The sequence below is a fragment of the Lactuca virosa genome, chromosome 2 (assembly GCF_052849685.1).
Source record: "Lactuca virosa cultivar CGN04683 chromosome 2, Lactuca_virosa_CGN04683_v6, whole genome shotgun sequence".
Lineage (NCBI taxonomy): Eukaryota > Viridiplantae > Streptophyta > Magnoliopsida > Asterales > Asteraceae > Lactuca > Lactuca virosa.
The window spans coordinates 240,595,415-240,613,512 of record NC_136427.1 but is presented as its reverse complement, the minus strand read 5'-3'; the positions used below and the strand labels follow the sequence as shown (position 1 = coordinate 240,613,512).

Genomic DNA, 18,098 nt, shown 5'->3' with positions numbered 1-18,098 from the left:
GAAGAAGAGCTTTTCAGCTCGGAAACGCTGCTCCAAGCAAAGCCCGGTTTTCTATAAAACCCGCTGTAAGTGAGCTACGCCTACGCTATTTTTAATATATCGTTTATTTAATTATAGTAGCATTATTAGGAACTTATAATAAGTACTTGGGCTATTATTATGGGTTATATAAGTATTGTTTAACGCTTATATAATAGTAATAATAGCTAGACTATTAATTAGTCTCGGCGAATAATAGACTAAACTCTAGTGGTAATAATACTAGGTTTCGTCGAAGGAAATTATTTTTAAGAAGCGAAGCGCTGTCTGAGTTCGGATTCACCACCTTTTCAGGTGAGTGCATAGTTACTTTCATCTTACACATAGATATGAAGTATTTTATATAAATTACGTGCTATGTGTGCATATTATCTGAGTACTTGCTGTCTATGCTAGATGAACGATTTTATAACACGTTTTAAATGATTTAAACTGTATATGTATTTTATATCTACGAAAATGTTGGGGTAAAACATGGGTAGATGTAATAGATGAAATATGAGTTGGATGATGAGGTGAGAGGTGAAATAGACCATGAGGTGAGGGTGAGAGGTGGACGATGTGAGAAGCCTTGTACCCAAATGTTGGCCCCGTCATCTAGCAGAGTATAGATGACAACCACGGACTATTCTAGACAGTCCAGTGGAACACTAGCAGGCTCGCAACCTGTAGGTGGTGTGAACGATGTGTTCACCGGTGTACTCTAAAAACCCATTGACATGTATTGCGAGTGGATTCTCGGAAACGATACTGTCGATAAACGAGATAACCCTGGCAGCTGCGCCTAAAGGATAATACCAGCAGATGCGCCTCGTAGAGAATGTGATAATTTTGGCAGTTGCGCCTAAGTGACAGAACTAGCAGCTGTGTTTGACAGATGTGTCATTGACAACAATGGAATTCGTACCTATTCCTTAGGATAATCCTTAGGAATGAATGAACGAGAAATAACTGATTCTTAGGGTAGATCCTTAAGAATAAAGAAGATAATGGGGATGGGTAATTGGGTTGATTGCTTGATTGTTTAAACATAATAATTATATTATTGTGGGTTGAAAACCCTATGTACTCACCAGGTTTCCCAACCTGACCCACTCAGTTTATTTGTATCACAGGTGTCGATATGAAGTTACATTACACTGAGAGATTAAGGAGATATAAATCACTAGTGTAAATGAATGTAAGTTCTGTTTATGCTTATGTTTCTGTATTGACCATGACATCCCAAATGTTTTAAAATGAATAAAAATACTTTTCTTCGGAAATGCTTTGATAACGTATTTATCATGTTTTACTGGGAACAAATTCCGCAACATTTTTATTAAAAGAGGTACTCTGATTTTTATAAAGCATAAACAAAATCGGTCTTTTCTGGCCGTGAAAATGGGGATGTCACAGTTGGTATCAGAGCATTAGTTTAAGCGAACTAGGAATTTGTAGGATTTCTAGACTTAAACTTAGAATGCTAAGCGATGATTGTGAGGAGTGTGTCTAATAAAATTTAGGTAATACACCTGAATAGACACAAGCACTAGCTAATTTAGGGAAAATGCCTAACATGCTTATATGTGGTAAATGATTTATGATGCTTTATGATGCTAAATGTATGATCGGATCTATGGTCTATTGCCGAGCGGGTCTGGAAACTTTACGTGTTCAGACTTCTAAACGTTTAATTACGGTATTAGAACTGGCATGTAACTTTTCGGAGTAATAAGGAGATTTACACGTCGATCGTAAATAAAATCTTCTCTATCTTAATTCTCGTCAGTGCATGCCAAACATCCGACTTGGTGTATAGATTGACATGATGAGCACTCGAAGCGGATTTGGAAGCGGTAACCCACAGACCGAACCACAAGTGATTGAGCGTGTGCCAGATGTAGCAGCTGCACCCAAGACGATCACGATGGCAGGGGTACAAGCAATGGTGCAGATGATGTTGGATCGTCAGATGGAAGAGACAAGACGATTACTTCAACAAAGTAAGGACGGACTTACTGTGCCAGTACGCCAGACACCTACTCTTGAGGCAGCCATCTGGGTAGAGGTTGGCAAAAAGAGGAAATTTGAGAGAACTGCAAGGTCCAACAGGAACAACATGTTCTCACAGTCTGGAGGAGGAAGAGGTAAAGCAAAATGGTGTAACAAGTATGGAAGGAAACACAACGGGGGATGCCATAAGGAAGTGACCTGCTTCAAATGCGGGAATACTGGTCACTATGCCCCCAAGTGCTCCACCAAGGAAGAAGTTTGCCTTAAGTGTAGTGGAAAGGGACACTTCAAGCAGGATTGTCCGATAAGGGCTACAATGCCAAATGTACCGCTGAAGCACTATGAGAGATACGACGAGGAAGTGACTTGCTACAAATATGGAAAGAAAGGGCATTACGCCAGCAAGTGCACATCCAAAAAGAGGGTGTGCTACGGATGTAACAAAGAAGGGCATTTATCTAGGGACTGCCCGAAGAAAAATGAAGCAGCAAGAGCGGATGCACCTCCGAAGCCAAGAAGCATCCTTAACGAAGCATCTAACAATACAAGGAATCAGGAGTAAGGACAGATATCCGAGGAGCAAGTCACGAAGTAGTCATAATACTATGTGGTTTAGCCTATTAGAAGCATAGTATAGGGTGAACTCGAACACCTATGTAATAGTTTCAAGAAATAATAAAGCCTTCGTTTTGTTATCTGGTGTGTTAAACTGTTATGTGATTTTCTTGTATGGTGACTTGGGGACTGCGAGACAATACTTGGGACGAGTATGAGTAGGTGTGAAAGGTAGTAGATGCATATACTACCGGAAGCACAGGACTCAAGCTTGGATCAGGGAAAGTCACAAGGTTACCAAGAAGCTAGTAATTGATACCGTTTTATTCAAATATGTCGTTACTATCGTTTCAGTAATGACTAAGAAGATTGTTGTTATTCCGACCCTAGTGGTCATATCGAATTGAGTCCAACTACGATGAGTATGTTACGTGGTTCAGAGAACCAAGTTCGACGTAGCATCTAACTTAAGCCAGAAGATTGAAGTGAAAGATAATCGAAGCGGTCAATAGAAGTATCGCGCTCGTTGTTAAAGGAGTTGATAGCTAAAAGTGCTACATGTTGAGATGTGATTATAACACATTAGAACATGAAGGAAGGTATATTCCACTCTGGAATTTGACTCTAAGAGACCTGAGTCTAAACGTGCATCACATGATGATAGGTCATAATTTGGAGTCTAACCGGACATAGAGAGCAGGTGCACGATCGAGTACTGCTTGCAGTCAATAAGTCTAAGAGATAGACTCGAAGGAATATAGAGGTTATAATTATTACCTAGGATGAAGATATGACATATGGAGTCATTATACGATCCCTGTTTCGTTGATGATTCCGGGACGTAATCATCCTAAGGGGGAGATAATTGTAACGTCCGCAGATCCGGGCTAGTCAATTTAGAAATAATAGGGGTCGAAAACGACTTTTCGACAAAAGATTATTTAGAATAAATAATCTCAACCAAGTTGTATAATATGTCTCAAAGGTTCCGTACATATAAAGAACGCCGAAATCCGAGTTATAACGAAGAAGTTATGGCCCGTCGAAGTTTTTCGGCAAAACCGGCACGGCACCGGGAGACGTAAATAGTGAATTTAAGATAGAGGACTTTTTGGCCTTAGTAATCTAAACCAAAGTTGTAGTATATGTTAAACCGAGAAAATCCATAAAAAGAACGCCCAAATCTGACTTCGTATGAGGAAGTTATGATTTTTCAAAGTTTCGGCTTAGCAGTGTACAGCCCGAAACTCGAATTTTAGTTCGAACAGTTTTTGGCCTACGCGACCTAAAGGAGAATTGAATATCTCATTAATAGGAACTCAACGGTAAAAAGACAGACGAAAACGGAGTCCGTATGTAGAAGTTATGAATTTTACGCGGACATTTAACAGTATAATCTCCTCGTACTGTTAAATTTAAGATTGGTCGAGAACTAGCCGATGGAGTCAAAATGAAAGTTGTAGATATTATTTTTTACCTACGCGTGGATATAAAGAACGTCAAAAACGGAGGTCGTATATGAAAGTTACGGATTTTAGAAGTCGGAAGTGTGCTGTGCGAAAATGGGTGATGTGGCACAATCTTGGCCATTGCTTTCTCCCCAAGTCTTGCCACTAGATGGTGACATGTGGCACCAAGTTCAGCCATTTTTCAACCTATAAATAGAACCTCTCCCACCCTCATTTTCTTCACACATTTCCCATTCTTTCTTCTCTTTACTCTCTCTCTAGAACCTCTCTCTAGCCCCGAAACCCCCCGAAAAGCCTAGGGAACCTCCCTAGCACGAGGCGGAAGCCCCGGAGTGCTCGAAGGCTCCGAGAAGAAGAGTTTTTCGGCTCGGGAACGCTGCTCCAAGCAAAGCCCGGTTTTCTATAAAACCCGCTGTAAGTGAGCTACGCCTACGCTATTTTTAATATATCGTTTATTTAATTATAGTAGCATTATTAGGAACTTATAATAAGTACTTGGGCTATTATTATGGGTTATATAAGTATTGTTTAACGCTTATATAATAGTAATAATAGCTAGACTATTAATTAGTCTCGGCGAATAATAGACTAAACTCTAGTGGTAATAATACTAGGTTTCGTCGAAGGAAATTATTTTTAAGAAGCGAAGCGCTGTCTGAGTTCGGATTCACCACCTTTTCAGGTGAGTGCATAGTTACTTTCATCTTACACATAGATATGAAGTATTTTATATAAATTACGTGCTATGTGTGCATATTATCTGAGTACTTGCTGTCTATGCTAGATGAACGATTTTATAACACATTTTAAATGATTTAAACTGTATATGTATTTTATATCTACGAAAATGTTGGGGTAAAACATGGGTAGATGTAATAGATGAAATATGAGTTGGATGATGAGGTGAGAGGTGAAATAGACCATGAGGTGAGGGTGAGAGGTGGACGATGTGAGAAGCCTTGTACCCAAATGCTGGCCCCGTCATCTAGCAGAGTATATATGACAACCACGGACTATTCTAGACAGTCCAGTGGAACACTAGCAGGCTCGCAACCTGTAGGTGTTGTGAACGATGTGTTCACCGGTGTACTCTAAAAACCCATTGACATGTATTGCGAGTGGATTCTCGGAAACGATATTGTCGATAAACGAGATAACCCTGGCAGCTGCGCCTAAAGGACAATACCGGCAGATGCGCCTCGTAGAGAATGTCATAATTTTGGCAGTTGCGCCTAAGTGACAGAACTAGCAGCTGTGTTTGACAGATGTGTCATTGACAACAATGGAATTCGTACATATTCCTTAGGATAATCCTTAGGAATGAATGAACAAGAAATAACTGATTCTTAGGGTAGATCCTTAAGAATAAAGAAGATAATTGGGATGAGTAATTGGGTTGATTGCTTGATTGTTTAAACATAATAATTATATTATTGTGGGTTGAAAACCCTATGTACTCACCAGGTTTCCCAACCTGACCCACTCAGTTTATTTGTATCACAGGTGTCGATATGAAGTTACATTACACTGAGAGATTAAGGAGATATAAATCACTAGTGTAAATGAATGTAAGTTCTGTTTATGCTTATGTTTCTGTATTGACCATGACATCCCAAATGTTTTAAAATGAATAAAAATACTTTTCTTCGAAAATGCTTTGATAACGTATTTATCATGTTTTACTGGGAATAAATTCCGCAACATTTTTATTAAAAGAGGTACTCTGATTTTTATAAAGCATAAACAAAATCGGTCTTTTCTGGCTGTGAAAATGGGGATGTCACAAAAAAGAAGTAGAGTGAAAATCACATATTCTAAGTCTATAAAATCTCGGCTATATATAACCTTAACGTATCCACTTAGTAATTATAGACTTATCGGCAAAGATCTTTTTAACATTTCCCCAAAGGTATGTAAAATACCTCCATGTTATTTTAGTTATGAGTTTGATTCTTGGACTTCTAGATATAAGAGCTTGACAAGTTTTCAGTTTCCTTGTTATAGCATCCTAAAATACTCCCATAGTATTTTAGTCTTTATGTTTGGTTCTAGAATTCTTCTGGTACTTAGGTAAGTTTTAGACCAGTTGCAACACTACAATCACTCCCCAAACACGTGTTGGTCATATCTCGGATGAATATAGTTGATCAGGCTATATTGATCCCAGATATGATTACGTCACTGTCGAGGTTTAACTGCAATGTCCAACATCCAAATACTTTAGTTTTGTTCTTCTTGTGATACTAATTCTAGTATATATACTCTGCATGTACTTATACTTTTATAAAATATTATTATATTTTTAAAGTATAACTCTTGGTCAGAGTGTTTTTATCCCAATGGGTTTATAGTTGTATATCTTTTATGACTGATATACTGAGTTCACTATAAACACTGCTCTGATACCAATCTGTCGCACCCCCAAACCAGAATGACGGAAACGTTCGGGGGCGGAGGACTTTAGGTAAGTATCACAACACATGCAATATAGTAATCAAAGTACAAACAACCATTGCATTAATAAGTATAAGTTTTACATAAGTGTTTAAACATTACATATTCAAACACCAAAGTAGGTACAACAGAAGACAAGAGTCGCGGTACGGTACTAGGTAGTCTTCTCAAAAGCTTCGGGAGTGTACCTGTCTACTGGATTCCTGATAATACAAGTTATTTGGAAAGAGTAGATCAGCATTTAAGCTGGTGAGTTCATAAGTATTTTAGTTATGATAAGTATACTCTAAGTTCTTTGGATAAGTTCACTGGTTTCTCCAGGAAATCCTATATTTCCTGAGGTGATTAACTGATAACCTCAATAGTTTCCCTCTGTAATTACTTAGTTCATACTGATTATATATAACACAATATCGAATGGACAGTTAAATGGGTGTATCTGCCCTAAGCTCACAACCAAACAAGGAACAGGAAGTAAGGCGGAAGTCACACATTTCATTGTCAATCAGACATTACTTATGTACAACTCTGATGTAATAAATAAGGAATTATAGAATTAACCACTAAAGGTCTTTTATGTTATACTAGTTCACATAGATTGAATGACTAAGTTCCATTTGATAAGTGGTTTAATCCTATAAATCGTTTCCTTTGTATAAGTGGTTTAATCTCATAAACCGTTTCCTTTTTAAAAGTATTCTTAGTTATAACCGTTTACCGTTGGACTACTATCGACGAGATCTTCAATTCTCATTTAGATTGTTTCGGCTAAAAACCGCTCGATCTCAAATCGAGTATTCGGGCTGCACACTGCTAAGTCGAAACTTCGGAAAATCATAACTTCCTCATACAAAGTCAGATTTGGGCGTTCTTTTTATGCACGCTCTCGGTTTAACTAATTCTATGACTTCCGTTTAGATTGCTAAGGCTAAATATTGCTCTATCGTAAATTCACTTTTTACGTCATTCAGCGTTGCCGGTTCTGTCGCGAAACTTCGACAGGTCATAACTTCTTCGTTATTACTCGGATTTCGGCGTTCTTTATATATCCGGAAACCTCGTTTCGACCACTACAACTTTATGTAAAAATATCGGGTTTATCTCATACTTAAATTTTGACGCTTATTTTATTCTTAATTCATTAAATTATAATAATTAAGAAAATAAACACATAATTCACATAATACTCAAATAATTCATCTTTATTACTTCAAAAAGAGTTACAAAGGCTAAGCTAGACTATTACATCAACGATAATGCCTAGCCTGGAAACACGGGCGTTACAGGTACATTTGGTCGGGATGTAATTATATTTTCTTACTGTTTTAAGAAAAGTATATTACTTGGTAATTCACTCATTGTTTTATTCATGTGAGTTCTATTAACCATACTAATATGACTGAAATGCCTGCTGCGACGTTCTTCAGGCGTCGGAATGGTATGATATTTGACACCCTAGGCCTGCCGGCCAAACTGTAGCGAACAGTAGAGGTGCGGGATTTTCAGTCCCATATAGATCTATACACAAATTCACGCTCTCCCTATAAGAGATTCTGGCTAATAGTTCAGGACTTAAAAGGTCGTACTTAGATAAGTACACCGTGAAGGGTCTCACAAATTTATTGTTTCAACGAGATTTACGATGTATTATTATTACCCTGTGATTGCTAACTCTGGTACTTTGTATCGTACCCTTGGTTAATGCAAACCCGGTATGATGTATTATTACCTCGTGTTTGCTAACTCTGGTACTCTGTATAGTACATTTGCTAATGCAAACCCGGTATCATGTATTATTACCTCGTGTTTGCTAACTCTGGTACTCTGTATAGTACCTTTGCTAATGAAAACCCGGTATGATGTATTATTACCTCGTGTTTGCTAACTCTGGTACTTTGTATAGTACCTTTGTTAATGCAAACCCGGTATGATGTATTATTACCTCGTGTTTGCTAACTCTGGTACTCTGTATAGTACCTTTGTTAATGCAAACCCGGTATGATGTATCTTTACTTCTTTAATATGTTGTTCGTATATTAAAGGTATTATATATATCTTGGTATAGTTGAATGAATTTTGGTAATTTCCTTGGAAAGTATACAGTCGTGAATCATACTTATATATTTAGTTTTGAATCATAAATTATACCTATTATAATTTATATGTTCTATCTGATTAGCATGATTTTTTCATGGATGAACACCTTTGTTCAGCCTGATACAAAGGTAATGATACCAAAAGGAGTAACCTTTTATACTCATATATGTACAATATATATATAATTAAGAAGGAAACGACCTTCGGACAAATAATACAACCTTAATTCCACATCCAAACAAGGAAAAGGAAATAAGATAATTCGTTAGTCCTAAGCCCTTCAAATCTTATTTATATATTTATACATATATAAACATGATTTTGGCATTTATACTTTGAAATAGCTTATAAAACATTTTTCAAAGAATTTAACGGAGTTTACATGACTTTAAAGATTTAACAGGGCTTTAAGTTATTTTGGAAGTATTTGGTAATTCTTAACAGCATACGGAAACATTTTGTGTAATTATTATCACATACAGTTATTAACACAATTTAATATTGTGTTAAACTTGTATTCCCCCCCCCCCCCTAAAAAGCATTTAAAAACCATTAAAAAGGTAAATTATAGGGGTATGAACTCACTTTGATAAGCGGTGATTCGGGCAACGTTTCGTTTCCCGGAAAGAGTTTATTTGACGAGAAACCGGCTCAAACCGGGCAGAGTTTCGACTGGAGAGAGGATAACCTCTCGAGAATTCAGGGGCTCCGGGGCTTGCTTCGGGCTTTAGACACGATACCGGGGCCTTGGAGGGTCGTGAGAAAGTCGAGGGGGTGAAATGGTGCAAAATGGGGAATTTAGGGGTGAAAAATCCTTCAAATCCGAGAAGGCTCGCACCCTTTATATAGGGGTGCGAGGGTTCGGCCGAAGGAGGTTAGTCATCGGACAGCTGGCGAAGGCGAGGAATCAGCAGCTACGTGGCAGACATGCGAAGTGTACACGGGGCGAGGCTTCGGATGTGGAGGCTTCTGAGCGGGCCGAACTTCGGTCCAATGGGGAGGTGCCACGAGAGTCCGAGGAGCATCCGAGGAGTGTCCGGGGGTGTCTCCTGCGAAGGTGTAGGCTTCTTACTGGACCTCGGATGCGGTCCAATCCGATGGTGACACGGCGAACTGCGGTCTTATCAGGAGGTGACACGTGGAGGCCTCGCATGCGAGGTGACGTGTCCGAAGATGACTCATGCGAAATTTCCTGGTTTTCAACATTTTCTTGATTTTTGTGCCAAAAACTTGCGAAAATCATAACTTTCGCATACGAGTTCCGTTTTTGGCGTTCTTTATATGAACGCGTAGGTAAAATCATACTCTACGACTTTCGTTTAGACTTTATCGGTTGATTTTGACTTTATTTTTAACAGATCGGGACAGGAAATCCGTTAAAAATTCATAACGTCTTCATCCGACGTCCGTTTTCGTCTGTCTTTTTACCGTTGTGCTACTTTTGACGAGACCTTCGATTCTCGTTTAAGTTGTGTCGGCTAAATATCGATCGATTTATATTTCGAATTTTTAGCTGTCTACTGCTAAACCGAAACTTAGAAAAATCATAACTTCCTCATACGAAGTCAGATTTTGACGTTCTTTTTATGAACGTTCTCGGTTTAACATATTCTACAACTTTCATTTAGATTGTTAAGGCTAAAAAGCCTTTTATCGAAAATTCGCTTTTTACACCGAACAGTGTTTTGCCGGTTTTATCGCGGATTTTCGATTGATCATAACTTCTTCGTTATAACTCGGATTTTAGTGTTCTTTATGTTTTTGGAAACCTTGTTACAAACTCTACCACTTGCTTCATCCCAATTACGATTATTGATCAATTTATTTTTGACCAAAATTTGACCGGTGTCACAATTTGGTTGATCATTGAACTCTTCATTCTTCATTGTTTATTGAATTCTTTAATGGAAAAAATGAAACTTTTTAAAATTTTAAATATATCTTTCATTGAACTTTACAAAGTTCAATACATTGCAGAAAAATTTTGTTAGATTTTCTAAACAATAAAATGATTACTTGTCATATGGAGATTGCAAGGTATTTTTGGTAAGATAAAAAATGTTGTTTACTAATAACTTTCTCTTTTACTAATGACCTCTACATTGCACCATAACATGTTGGTCTTTGACATATATTTAAGTATGAGAGCTCGAGTGGGAGTTGTGTTTATTTTGTTAAAATCTAGAAAAATATGGTTTTATGATGACTTTAGGGGGGCGTTTGGGATTGCTTTTCAGGTTAAAAAGTTCTTTTTACAAAATAATTTTTTGATTTTTGGCTTTTTACAAAAGAAGATTTTAAAAAGTGTTTGGTTTATCTTTTGAAAAAGTAGAAGCTAAAACCCAAAAGTTACAAAAGTCACTAATTCATGACTTTTGAAAGAGTAGGGATGTTAAAAAGTCCGGTAGGACCCCGTTCCCGTGAGGGCCCCGTCCCGTTTGGGGGAATTTTTTTAAAAAAATCGGGGGCGGGGACGGACACGGGGGCAAGGTTAACCTCCGTTTTAATTTCGGGGGCGGGGGCGGGTGTAGGTAATGCTGTCCTGAAACCCTCATAGGGATCCCGTTAATAAATTACACATATATTTACATATATTAATTATATAAATATAATAAACAATAACATGATTTTGAGCTTCCAAAATTCATCAAAAAACAGGTTTTTAAGTTGTTAGTATAATGTTTTTAAGATGTCATAACTTTTTTTATTTTTAACATGTAAAATTCTGCTATAAATAATTATTTGTTACCTAAAAAATAGTTTCTTTTAGAATAACAACTTCTTTTAGCCCAAAAAAAGGCAGCCCAAAATCAATCGGGGGTGGGGTAATAAAGGGGATTCGGGGGCGGGGGTGGGGTAATAAAGGGGATTCGGGGGCGGGGGCGGGGTAGGAAGGCTGTACATTTCGGAGGTAGGGACGGGGACGGGGGAACAGAGAAATTTCGGGGGCGGGGGCGGGGGACGCACTTCCCGTCCCGTTTGCCCCCGTTGACATCCCTATGAAAGAGCCCTCTTTTGTTCTTGACAAAAATTGACTTAAAATGTTTTTTTAAATTGTTAAACATCTTTTTTGACTTTTAACTTTTTGAAAAAACCAAAAGTCTTAAAAATCATTCTAATATTACAAACACCCTCTTGCTATCTCAAAATACCCTATTTTTGCAAAATTTTATTAATTAACCTATTTTGCTAGGAAAAAAAAATCTACATGTGTTCTCTGTCGTCCTGGGTAAATTGACGTGTTCATCGAGTCAGCTTTTTCAAAATTATGATCCCTTTTTTTGGCCTTCTTGGGATTATCGTTAAATGATGGTATTTAACATGGTTCCTTTTTTAAAAGACCAGATCTATATTTTGTTCATTTGTTGGGTATGTTACTGAACTGTGGATTTCTTTATATGACCTATAATAATACTTGCATACAGTAATCATAGTCGAAAAATGTGGGAACCTCAAGTTTATATCCCTGTAATTGTTGTTGCAATATTCACTGTATGTGTAGCCATTGCAGCATTCACCATTTACATGATCCTACGGAGGAAGAAGACAAAGCTGCATCATGGTTCTTTATGCAACAAGAGCGTCGATTTGGAGCTTCAACAGTTGAGTTTAAGTATACGCACGGTTAGCGAAAACAAAGTCTCGTTTGAATCTTCTTCACAGAAGGTGGTGGTGGTGATGGAAAGCTTCACGGTGGAGGAGCTAACTGCAGCCACCGCAGACTTCTGCTCCAGCAACCTCATCAAGGGCAGCGTGTATCACGGCCGCCTGAACGGCAAGAACTTGGCGATCAAGCGCACAGATCATTTCACCATCTCCAATATCAACTTTGAGCTCCTTCACGATGCAACACATTTCCACCCCAATCTGATCAGGCTGTTGGGGAGTTGTACAGGCGATGAAGAAAGCGGCAGTGTGGTGGCCGGAGGTGGGTTTTTGGTGTTTGAGTATGCGAAAAACGGGTCTTTAAAAGACTGGATTCATGGTGGATTAGCAATAAAGAGCCATTTCATTGCTTCATGCTACTGTTTCTTGACATGGAACCAGAGGCTAAGGATCTGTTTGGATATCGCCACTGCGTTACAGTACATGCATCAGATAATGAATCCAAATTACGTTCATAAAGACATCAAGAGTCGGAATATTTTTCTAGATGAAGACTTCAACGCCAAGATTGGGAATTTTGGCATGGAAGAATGCGTTAAAAACGATCACTTTCCCAAAGAAGTAGAATCTTCTTCATCTTCTTCGTGGGATAGAGGGTACATCGCACCTGAACTTTTAGGTTCAAGTGCAGTCGATCCGGCTCCGAGCACTGATATCTATGCTTTTGGGGTGGTTTTACTTGAGATTTTATCAGGAAAACCACCAGTCAGCAGCAATAAATCCGAGAGCGAAGAAGAAGGGGGTGTTACTGTTTTACTATCTGAGAAAATCAAGTTTATATTACGATCAAGTACTATTGGTTCTTCTGCGGAACTGAATGAATTTATGGATAACATGTTGGGGGAGAAGTATTCGTTTGATGCAGCGATCACGTTAGTGACTCTTGCTAGAGCGTGTGTAGAGGATGATCCGATGTTGAGGCCCAATGCCGGAGAAATTGTGCAGAAGTTGTCTAAACTGGTGGCGGAGTTCTTACCAGAATTAGGGGAGGAAGAAGAGCAAATCGCCATCAGTGAAAGCTCTTGTAAACCTCTTGTTATCAAGAACATTAGCGATTAACAAATAATCAGCTCCTTCACCTTTTCAATAATATGTAAATAATCAGCTCGTTAATAGTACTTAGTTATATATTTCTATTATACATATAACATATGTGCAATCATACTTGATAGGTATATCTTTAATAACTCACTTTATATGTCAAGGGTTCATTCGGTTTTTTAGACCGGATAGTCTGGCTTTTTCTTTGTAATTACATTAACGGATGTTTGTAAGTGTTATAATTCTTGTAGTTTCATTTGTTTTCACAATTAAAAAATTTATAATGATTGATATTTTATAAACTATAAAGTAATAAATCATAGCAAGTTAATAATGTATTCTTTGACCAGTCTATTGAGTTTTTGATCCATGAGTGTTCATTCTGAATTTGTGGTTATTGCAAAGCATACCAAAGAATTAGTAGACAACTTGGAATTTACAGATTTGATACAAGAATCTTATAGAAAACACGATGATGAGAGAGACTCAAAGCTTGTATTAAACATCTAATTATTAGCCTAAAATATGAATGAATCTTGAATTCAAGTTGTATCTACTGCTGCTACGTGTCATTAAAGTGCACCCTCTGATTTCTGTTCATAATCAGCTGTGGTCTGTACTTGAGCTGCATACTGCAAGTTCCACAACACATCTTCAAATGAAGGCCGATTTTCTGGTTCTATTGATATGCATTTATTGGTGATTGATATCACAATTGATAATGATTCTTGTGAGCATGTTGTTAACACCACTGGATCCACAATTCTTTGCCTACCATCTTGGCTTCCAAACGATTTCTGTTGCATTACACAAGAAAAAAGATTCATCTTTATAAATCTTGTTCAAGAAAATCTTACAAATTATATATCACAAACCATTTCATTCAGCAGAAATGTTTCGCCTTTTCCTGTCACAATCGGCCCCACAAGTGCTTCGAGCAAAATGAACCCAAAGTCATACACATCATCTGCCAACTTCTTCATATGCCTGAAACATTTGAGTTAAGAAATTATTCTTTTTGTTACACTGGACAAGACTGGATGGGATGAGAAGGGCATTCACGTCTTTTGTCCCATTGACACATGAGTATCATATCAAATGTTTATCAAGAATTAATATTATAGGGTTTGTTACCATGATTTTGGGGCGTCTCCCTTTGCCTACATCACAATAATTCCATGTTAGGACACAGATTTGAAGGACACAAATTTGAGTAAAAAATCAGAGAAAGAGGGAAGGAAAAACCTCAAACTGTTCTAATTCTTCTGTAATAATGGACATTCCATAGTCACTTAGCTTTGCAATACGATGCTCATCAAGCAATATATTATTTGTTCTTAATCGATTGCTAGAAGAAGCAGGAATTACACCAGTATGCAGAAAATGAACAGCCTTAGCAATCCCAATCAGAACAGCCAACCGATCAGACCATTTGAGAATCTGATGTGGAGAACACCCTGCAAATGTTGTTTGGATAAATGATGTTTAATAAATATTTGAAAACAAAGGGACTGACTTTCTGTATTAAGTCGGTCTTTCTGCATTAAAGACATAGCTTATCAGATTAAGTCATGTCTCAAAAAAAATATAATAATAACCTGAGAGATGAGTCCGGAAATTTCCATTTGATATATATTCATGCACTAAGAAGACTCTGCTTGAAGTGGTATCTTCTAAACCCACGTCATTAATGCAATAACCCAAAAAGTTAACAAGATGGGGGTGTCTAAGCTTTGACAGCAAATCCAACCGAACTTTCAGATTTCTGATTGAATATTTTTTATATAATGAGAGAGATCGTATGACAATATAGCCTCCATTTTCCAATCTTCCCTTGTAAAGCTGCAAAAAGTAAGCAACTTTTTTTAAGTTGTTTGTAACATGATTCTGACTTTTGAGGTCAAACCTGATAGTTTAAAGAAACGAAATGAAACAAATTTAATCATGGATTTCATATGTGTGCTTTTTTAAAGTAAAGTATGGTATTATAAAATTAATGGGATTGTGAAGTGTTGCATCAAATTTTGAAAAGGAAAACCAAATTTAAGTTGGAATTTTGGGTGATTTGACCTCAAAAGTCAAAACTTGGCTTTAAACATTCGATTTAAAGAAAAGCAGAAACTATTCTATGATACCTTTCCAATTGAACCTTCGCCTAGAAACATTGATGAAGAGAAATTATCCGTGGCTTCTGCTAACTCTTCTATAGAAAACACACGACATGATGGTGCAACTTGAGTCCCTAGCTTAGATGCTTCCGATATGATCCCTGAGACCAAAATGGTGCATTTAGCCCTTTTTTATTATTATTTTACACTACAATTTATGTTCGACATATGTATGGTTTATATGCTAGATCTCTATATGAACCAGAAATAAGAATAGTTAACATAACTTACTGGCATTTGCAAGAACTTCAGAAGAAATCCCTGAAGGTAAACTTTCCTGGATAAACTTTGGCACTGTGTGCTGTAGTGTAACAGTCTCTCTTTGATTATACCTTTTATGAAAGAATAACCGAATAAAGGCAACTATAACCAAAAAGATCACCATCAAACCAATCACACCAATTGTAACCCATATGGCTGCACTACCCCAAGATTGTTTCTTCTTCACATTACCTTCTTTACAGATTGAATCTGAATGCTTCTGGTTGTTAACCCCAGACAAGCAATTCCCACTGAACTTCACAACTCTTTTGTTGCTAGAATTCGTATCCAAACAAGGAGGAAGATTACCGGTTAACCTATTGATTGAAATATCAACAAACCCTAGATTGTCGCCACATTTTATAATGTTATCAAGGGACCCACTTAACATATTGGATCCAAGATTCAGATAACTTATGTTTGGCAAGGAGAATAGATTGGATGGTGGCGTGCCCACCAAGGAATTGGATGATAGATCAAGGTGTTGCAGTCGATTAAGTTTACCAAATTCTTCAGGGATTTGGCCCTTGAATGAACTATTGCTCAAAAGAACTGTAGTAACTCCTTTGGGTAACAACGGGAGTTCAGAATCGAAATGATTGTCTCTCAAATCCAATAAATTTAAACTAGATAAGGGGGTCAGATCGGGTAATTTACCGTTGAGGTTGTTGTGAGAAAGAGCAATTTCAGTGAGAGTTGTGATTTTGCAAATTGAAGAAGGGAACTGACCGTTGAATTTGTTGTTTCTCAAGCTCAGAATGGTGAGGTTTGATAATGAATCGAACCAATTGGGGATGGATTCATTGAAGAAATTTCCATCTAATGTCAAAGTACGAAGCTTTACGAGCTTTGAAATCTCATTTGGAATAGAACCGAATATGAAATTTGAGCTCATGTCTAGAAGTTCGAGAGAGGAAAGCCGATGGATTTTTTCAGGAAGTGGGCCCCAAATTCCTAACGACACTAAGCTAAGCACCCTTAAGGAATTCAATCTTGCTAATGTGACTACTAATGAATCAATGGAGAAAGTTTCAGATAAAGTTTGATTTTGAACTGCATACCCATGAAAATCACTAACCTTTTTAAGCTTGTCTCCCATGATTTTGAGCTCGGAGATTGAATTACCTTCACATTTGATGCTCACTTGTGGGTTTGAAACCAAATTACAAAAATCACCATTGTAATTTTCCCAATTGCTTAATTGCAGTGGGTACTCCAAATGTTTTCTGAGTTGGAGAAGAATCTGAGTTTGAGTTGATTGTAATTGATGGGTGCTTGAGATAAGGAAACCCAATGAAAGAAACAGCATGAAGAACACCAAATTTGAGCAGTAGCACCCCATCTGGTAACGAAATTTGACTCCAAAAGTTTGTTTAATGAAACCCTAAAACTATCTCCTTGAATTGAACATGAAACCAATGGATCCCCATTCAAGATTCTCAACAATAGAGCAAATTAGCATAAAAAAATGAGATAAAGACAAGGCATGAGATTAAAGTTTACAACTTTATCATTCAAAACTACTTAAAGGAAGTAGTCAGAGCATTAAAAGCATGAATCTGAGATAAATCATTATAAAATATAGAAACCAAATCAACATCCAACTGGGTGATAGAGATTTGTGTAATGAATGCTTGGATTGAATCGAGATAAAAAGAAAGATAAAGTTAGTTAAAAAAAGAATGTTTGGGGAAGCTGGTTTTAGAGGGGAAGTTAAAGGGAAGAGTACAAAGGAGACAACCAAAGACAATAGGGTTTGGTTGTGGGCAATTAAGGCACCGTGTTTTATGCAAAATGGGATCGTGACTGTCGTAAATAAAAGGCAGAAAAGAAAGGAAGGAAGGAGGTGCAAATAATGGAGGGTGGTTGGAAGCACCGAAGAAGACACTGGTGAAGCATTTAATGGAAAGCTTCTGCCATTGTTGAAGGGAAGAAGAAGACCAAGATCAAGAAGAAGAAGAAGAAGAATTGGACTGTGTAGAGATTGTAGGGTAATGTTCAATCAACATAAAGATTGATGGGGTCGGTTGTAGGGTAATGTTTTCAGAGTTCCGGAAAAGACAAATGGGAAATGGTTATATTAGGGTGCTAATTGACTACATGACAAAGATAAAAGGATAGCTGGCAAAAAGTAGACTCCCTTTGCAGTGGGACTCCCATATGACAATATCATGTTATCATTACCTTAATCATCCGTAAAACATCTAAAATATGGGTTCTTCACCAAATTATACAAAATAATTGTTAGGTTTAGGAGAAAGCACTATTGAAATCGATGAATAATCTGGATTTTTTTTTAAAAGATTGTGTGATATTTTTTGAATTTGATATGTTGATTTTATGTGTAAATTAC

At 37.4% G+C, this 18,098-nt stretch overlaps 2 protein-coding genes across 2 annotated transcripts; one reads left to right on the top strand and one right to left on the bottom strand.

The window, feature by feature from the left end:
• Positions 1-12,050: 12,050 nt before the first annotated feature.
• On the top strand, positions 12,051-13,443 carry LYK2 (Protein kinase superfamily protein). Its single transcript, XM_079076114.1, has one exon. The coding sequence runs from the start codon at positions 12,051-12,053 to the stop codon at positions 13,332-13,334; it is 1,284 nt and encodes a 427-aa protein (XP_078932240.1). The 3' UTR covers positions 13,335-13,443.
• Positions 13,444-13,643: 200 nt separating this feature from the next.
• On the bottom strand, positions 13,644-17,772 carry LOC145160603 (putative inactive leucine-rich repeat receptor-like protein kinase At3g03770). The gene is made up of 7 exons (XM_079079874.1): positions 15,716-17,772; positions 15,452-15,585; positions 14,915-15,158; positions 14,562-14,773; positions 14,451-14,476; positions 14,192-14,303; positions 13,644-14,113 (listed from the first exon to the last, which is right to left on the bottom strand). The coding sequence occupies exons 1-7, from the start codon at positions 17,085-17,087 to the stop codon at positions 13,889-13,891; spliced, it is 2,325 nt and encodes a 774-aa protein (XP_078936000.1). The 5' UTR covers positions 17,088-17,772; the 3' UTR covers positions 13,644-13,888.
• Positions 17,773-18,098: the final 326 nt, after the last annotated feature.

Bases quoted from the DNA above. Each gene is read 5' to 3' on its own strand.
- LYK2 (XM_079076114.1), top strand. From the start codon at position 12,051: ATGTGGGAACCTCAAGTTTATATCCCTGTAATTGTTGTTGCAATATTC.
- LOC145160603 (XM_079079874.1), bottom strand. From the start codon at position 17,087: ATGGGGTGCTACTGCTCAAATTTGGTGTTCTTCATGCTGTTTCTTTCA. The intron at 15,159-15,451 runs GTATCATAGAAT...TACTTTTTGCAG, and splicing joins GCGAAGGTTCAATTGGAAAG to CTTTACAAGGGAAGATTGGA. The intron at 14,114-14,191 runs GTTTGTGATATA...GTAATGCAACAG, and splicing joins CATTTCTGCTGAATGAAATG to AAATCGTTTGGAAGCCAAGA.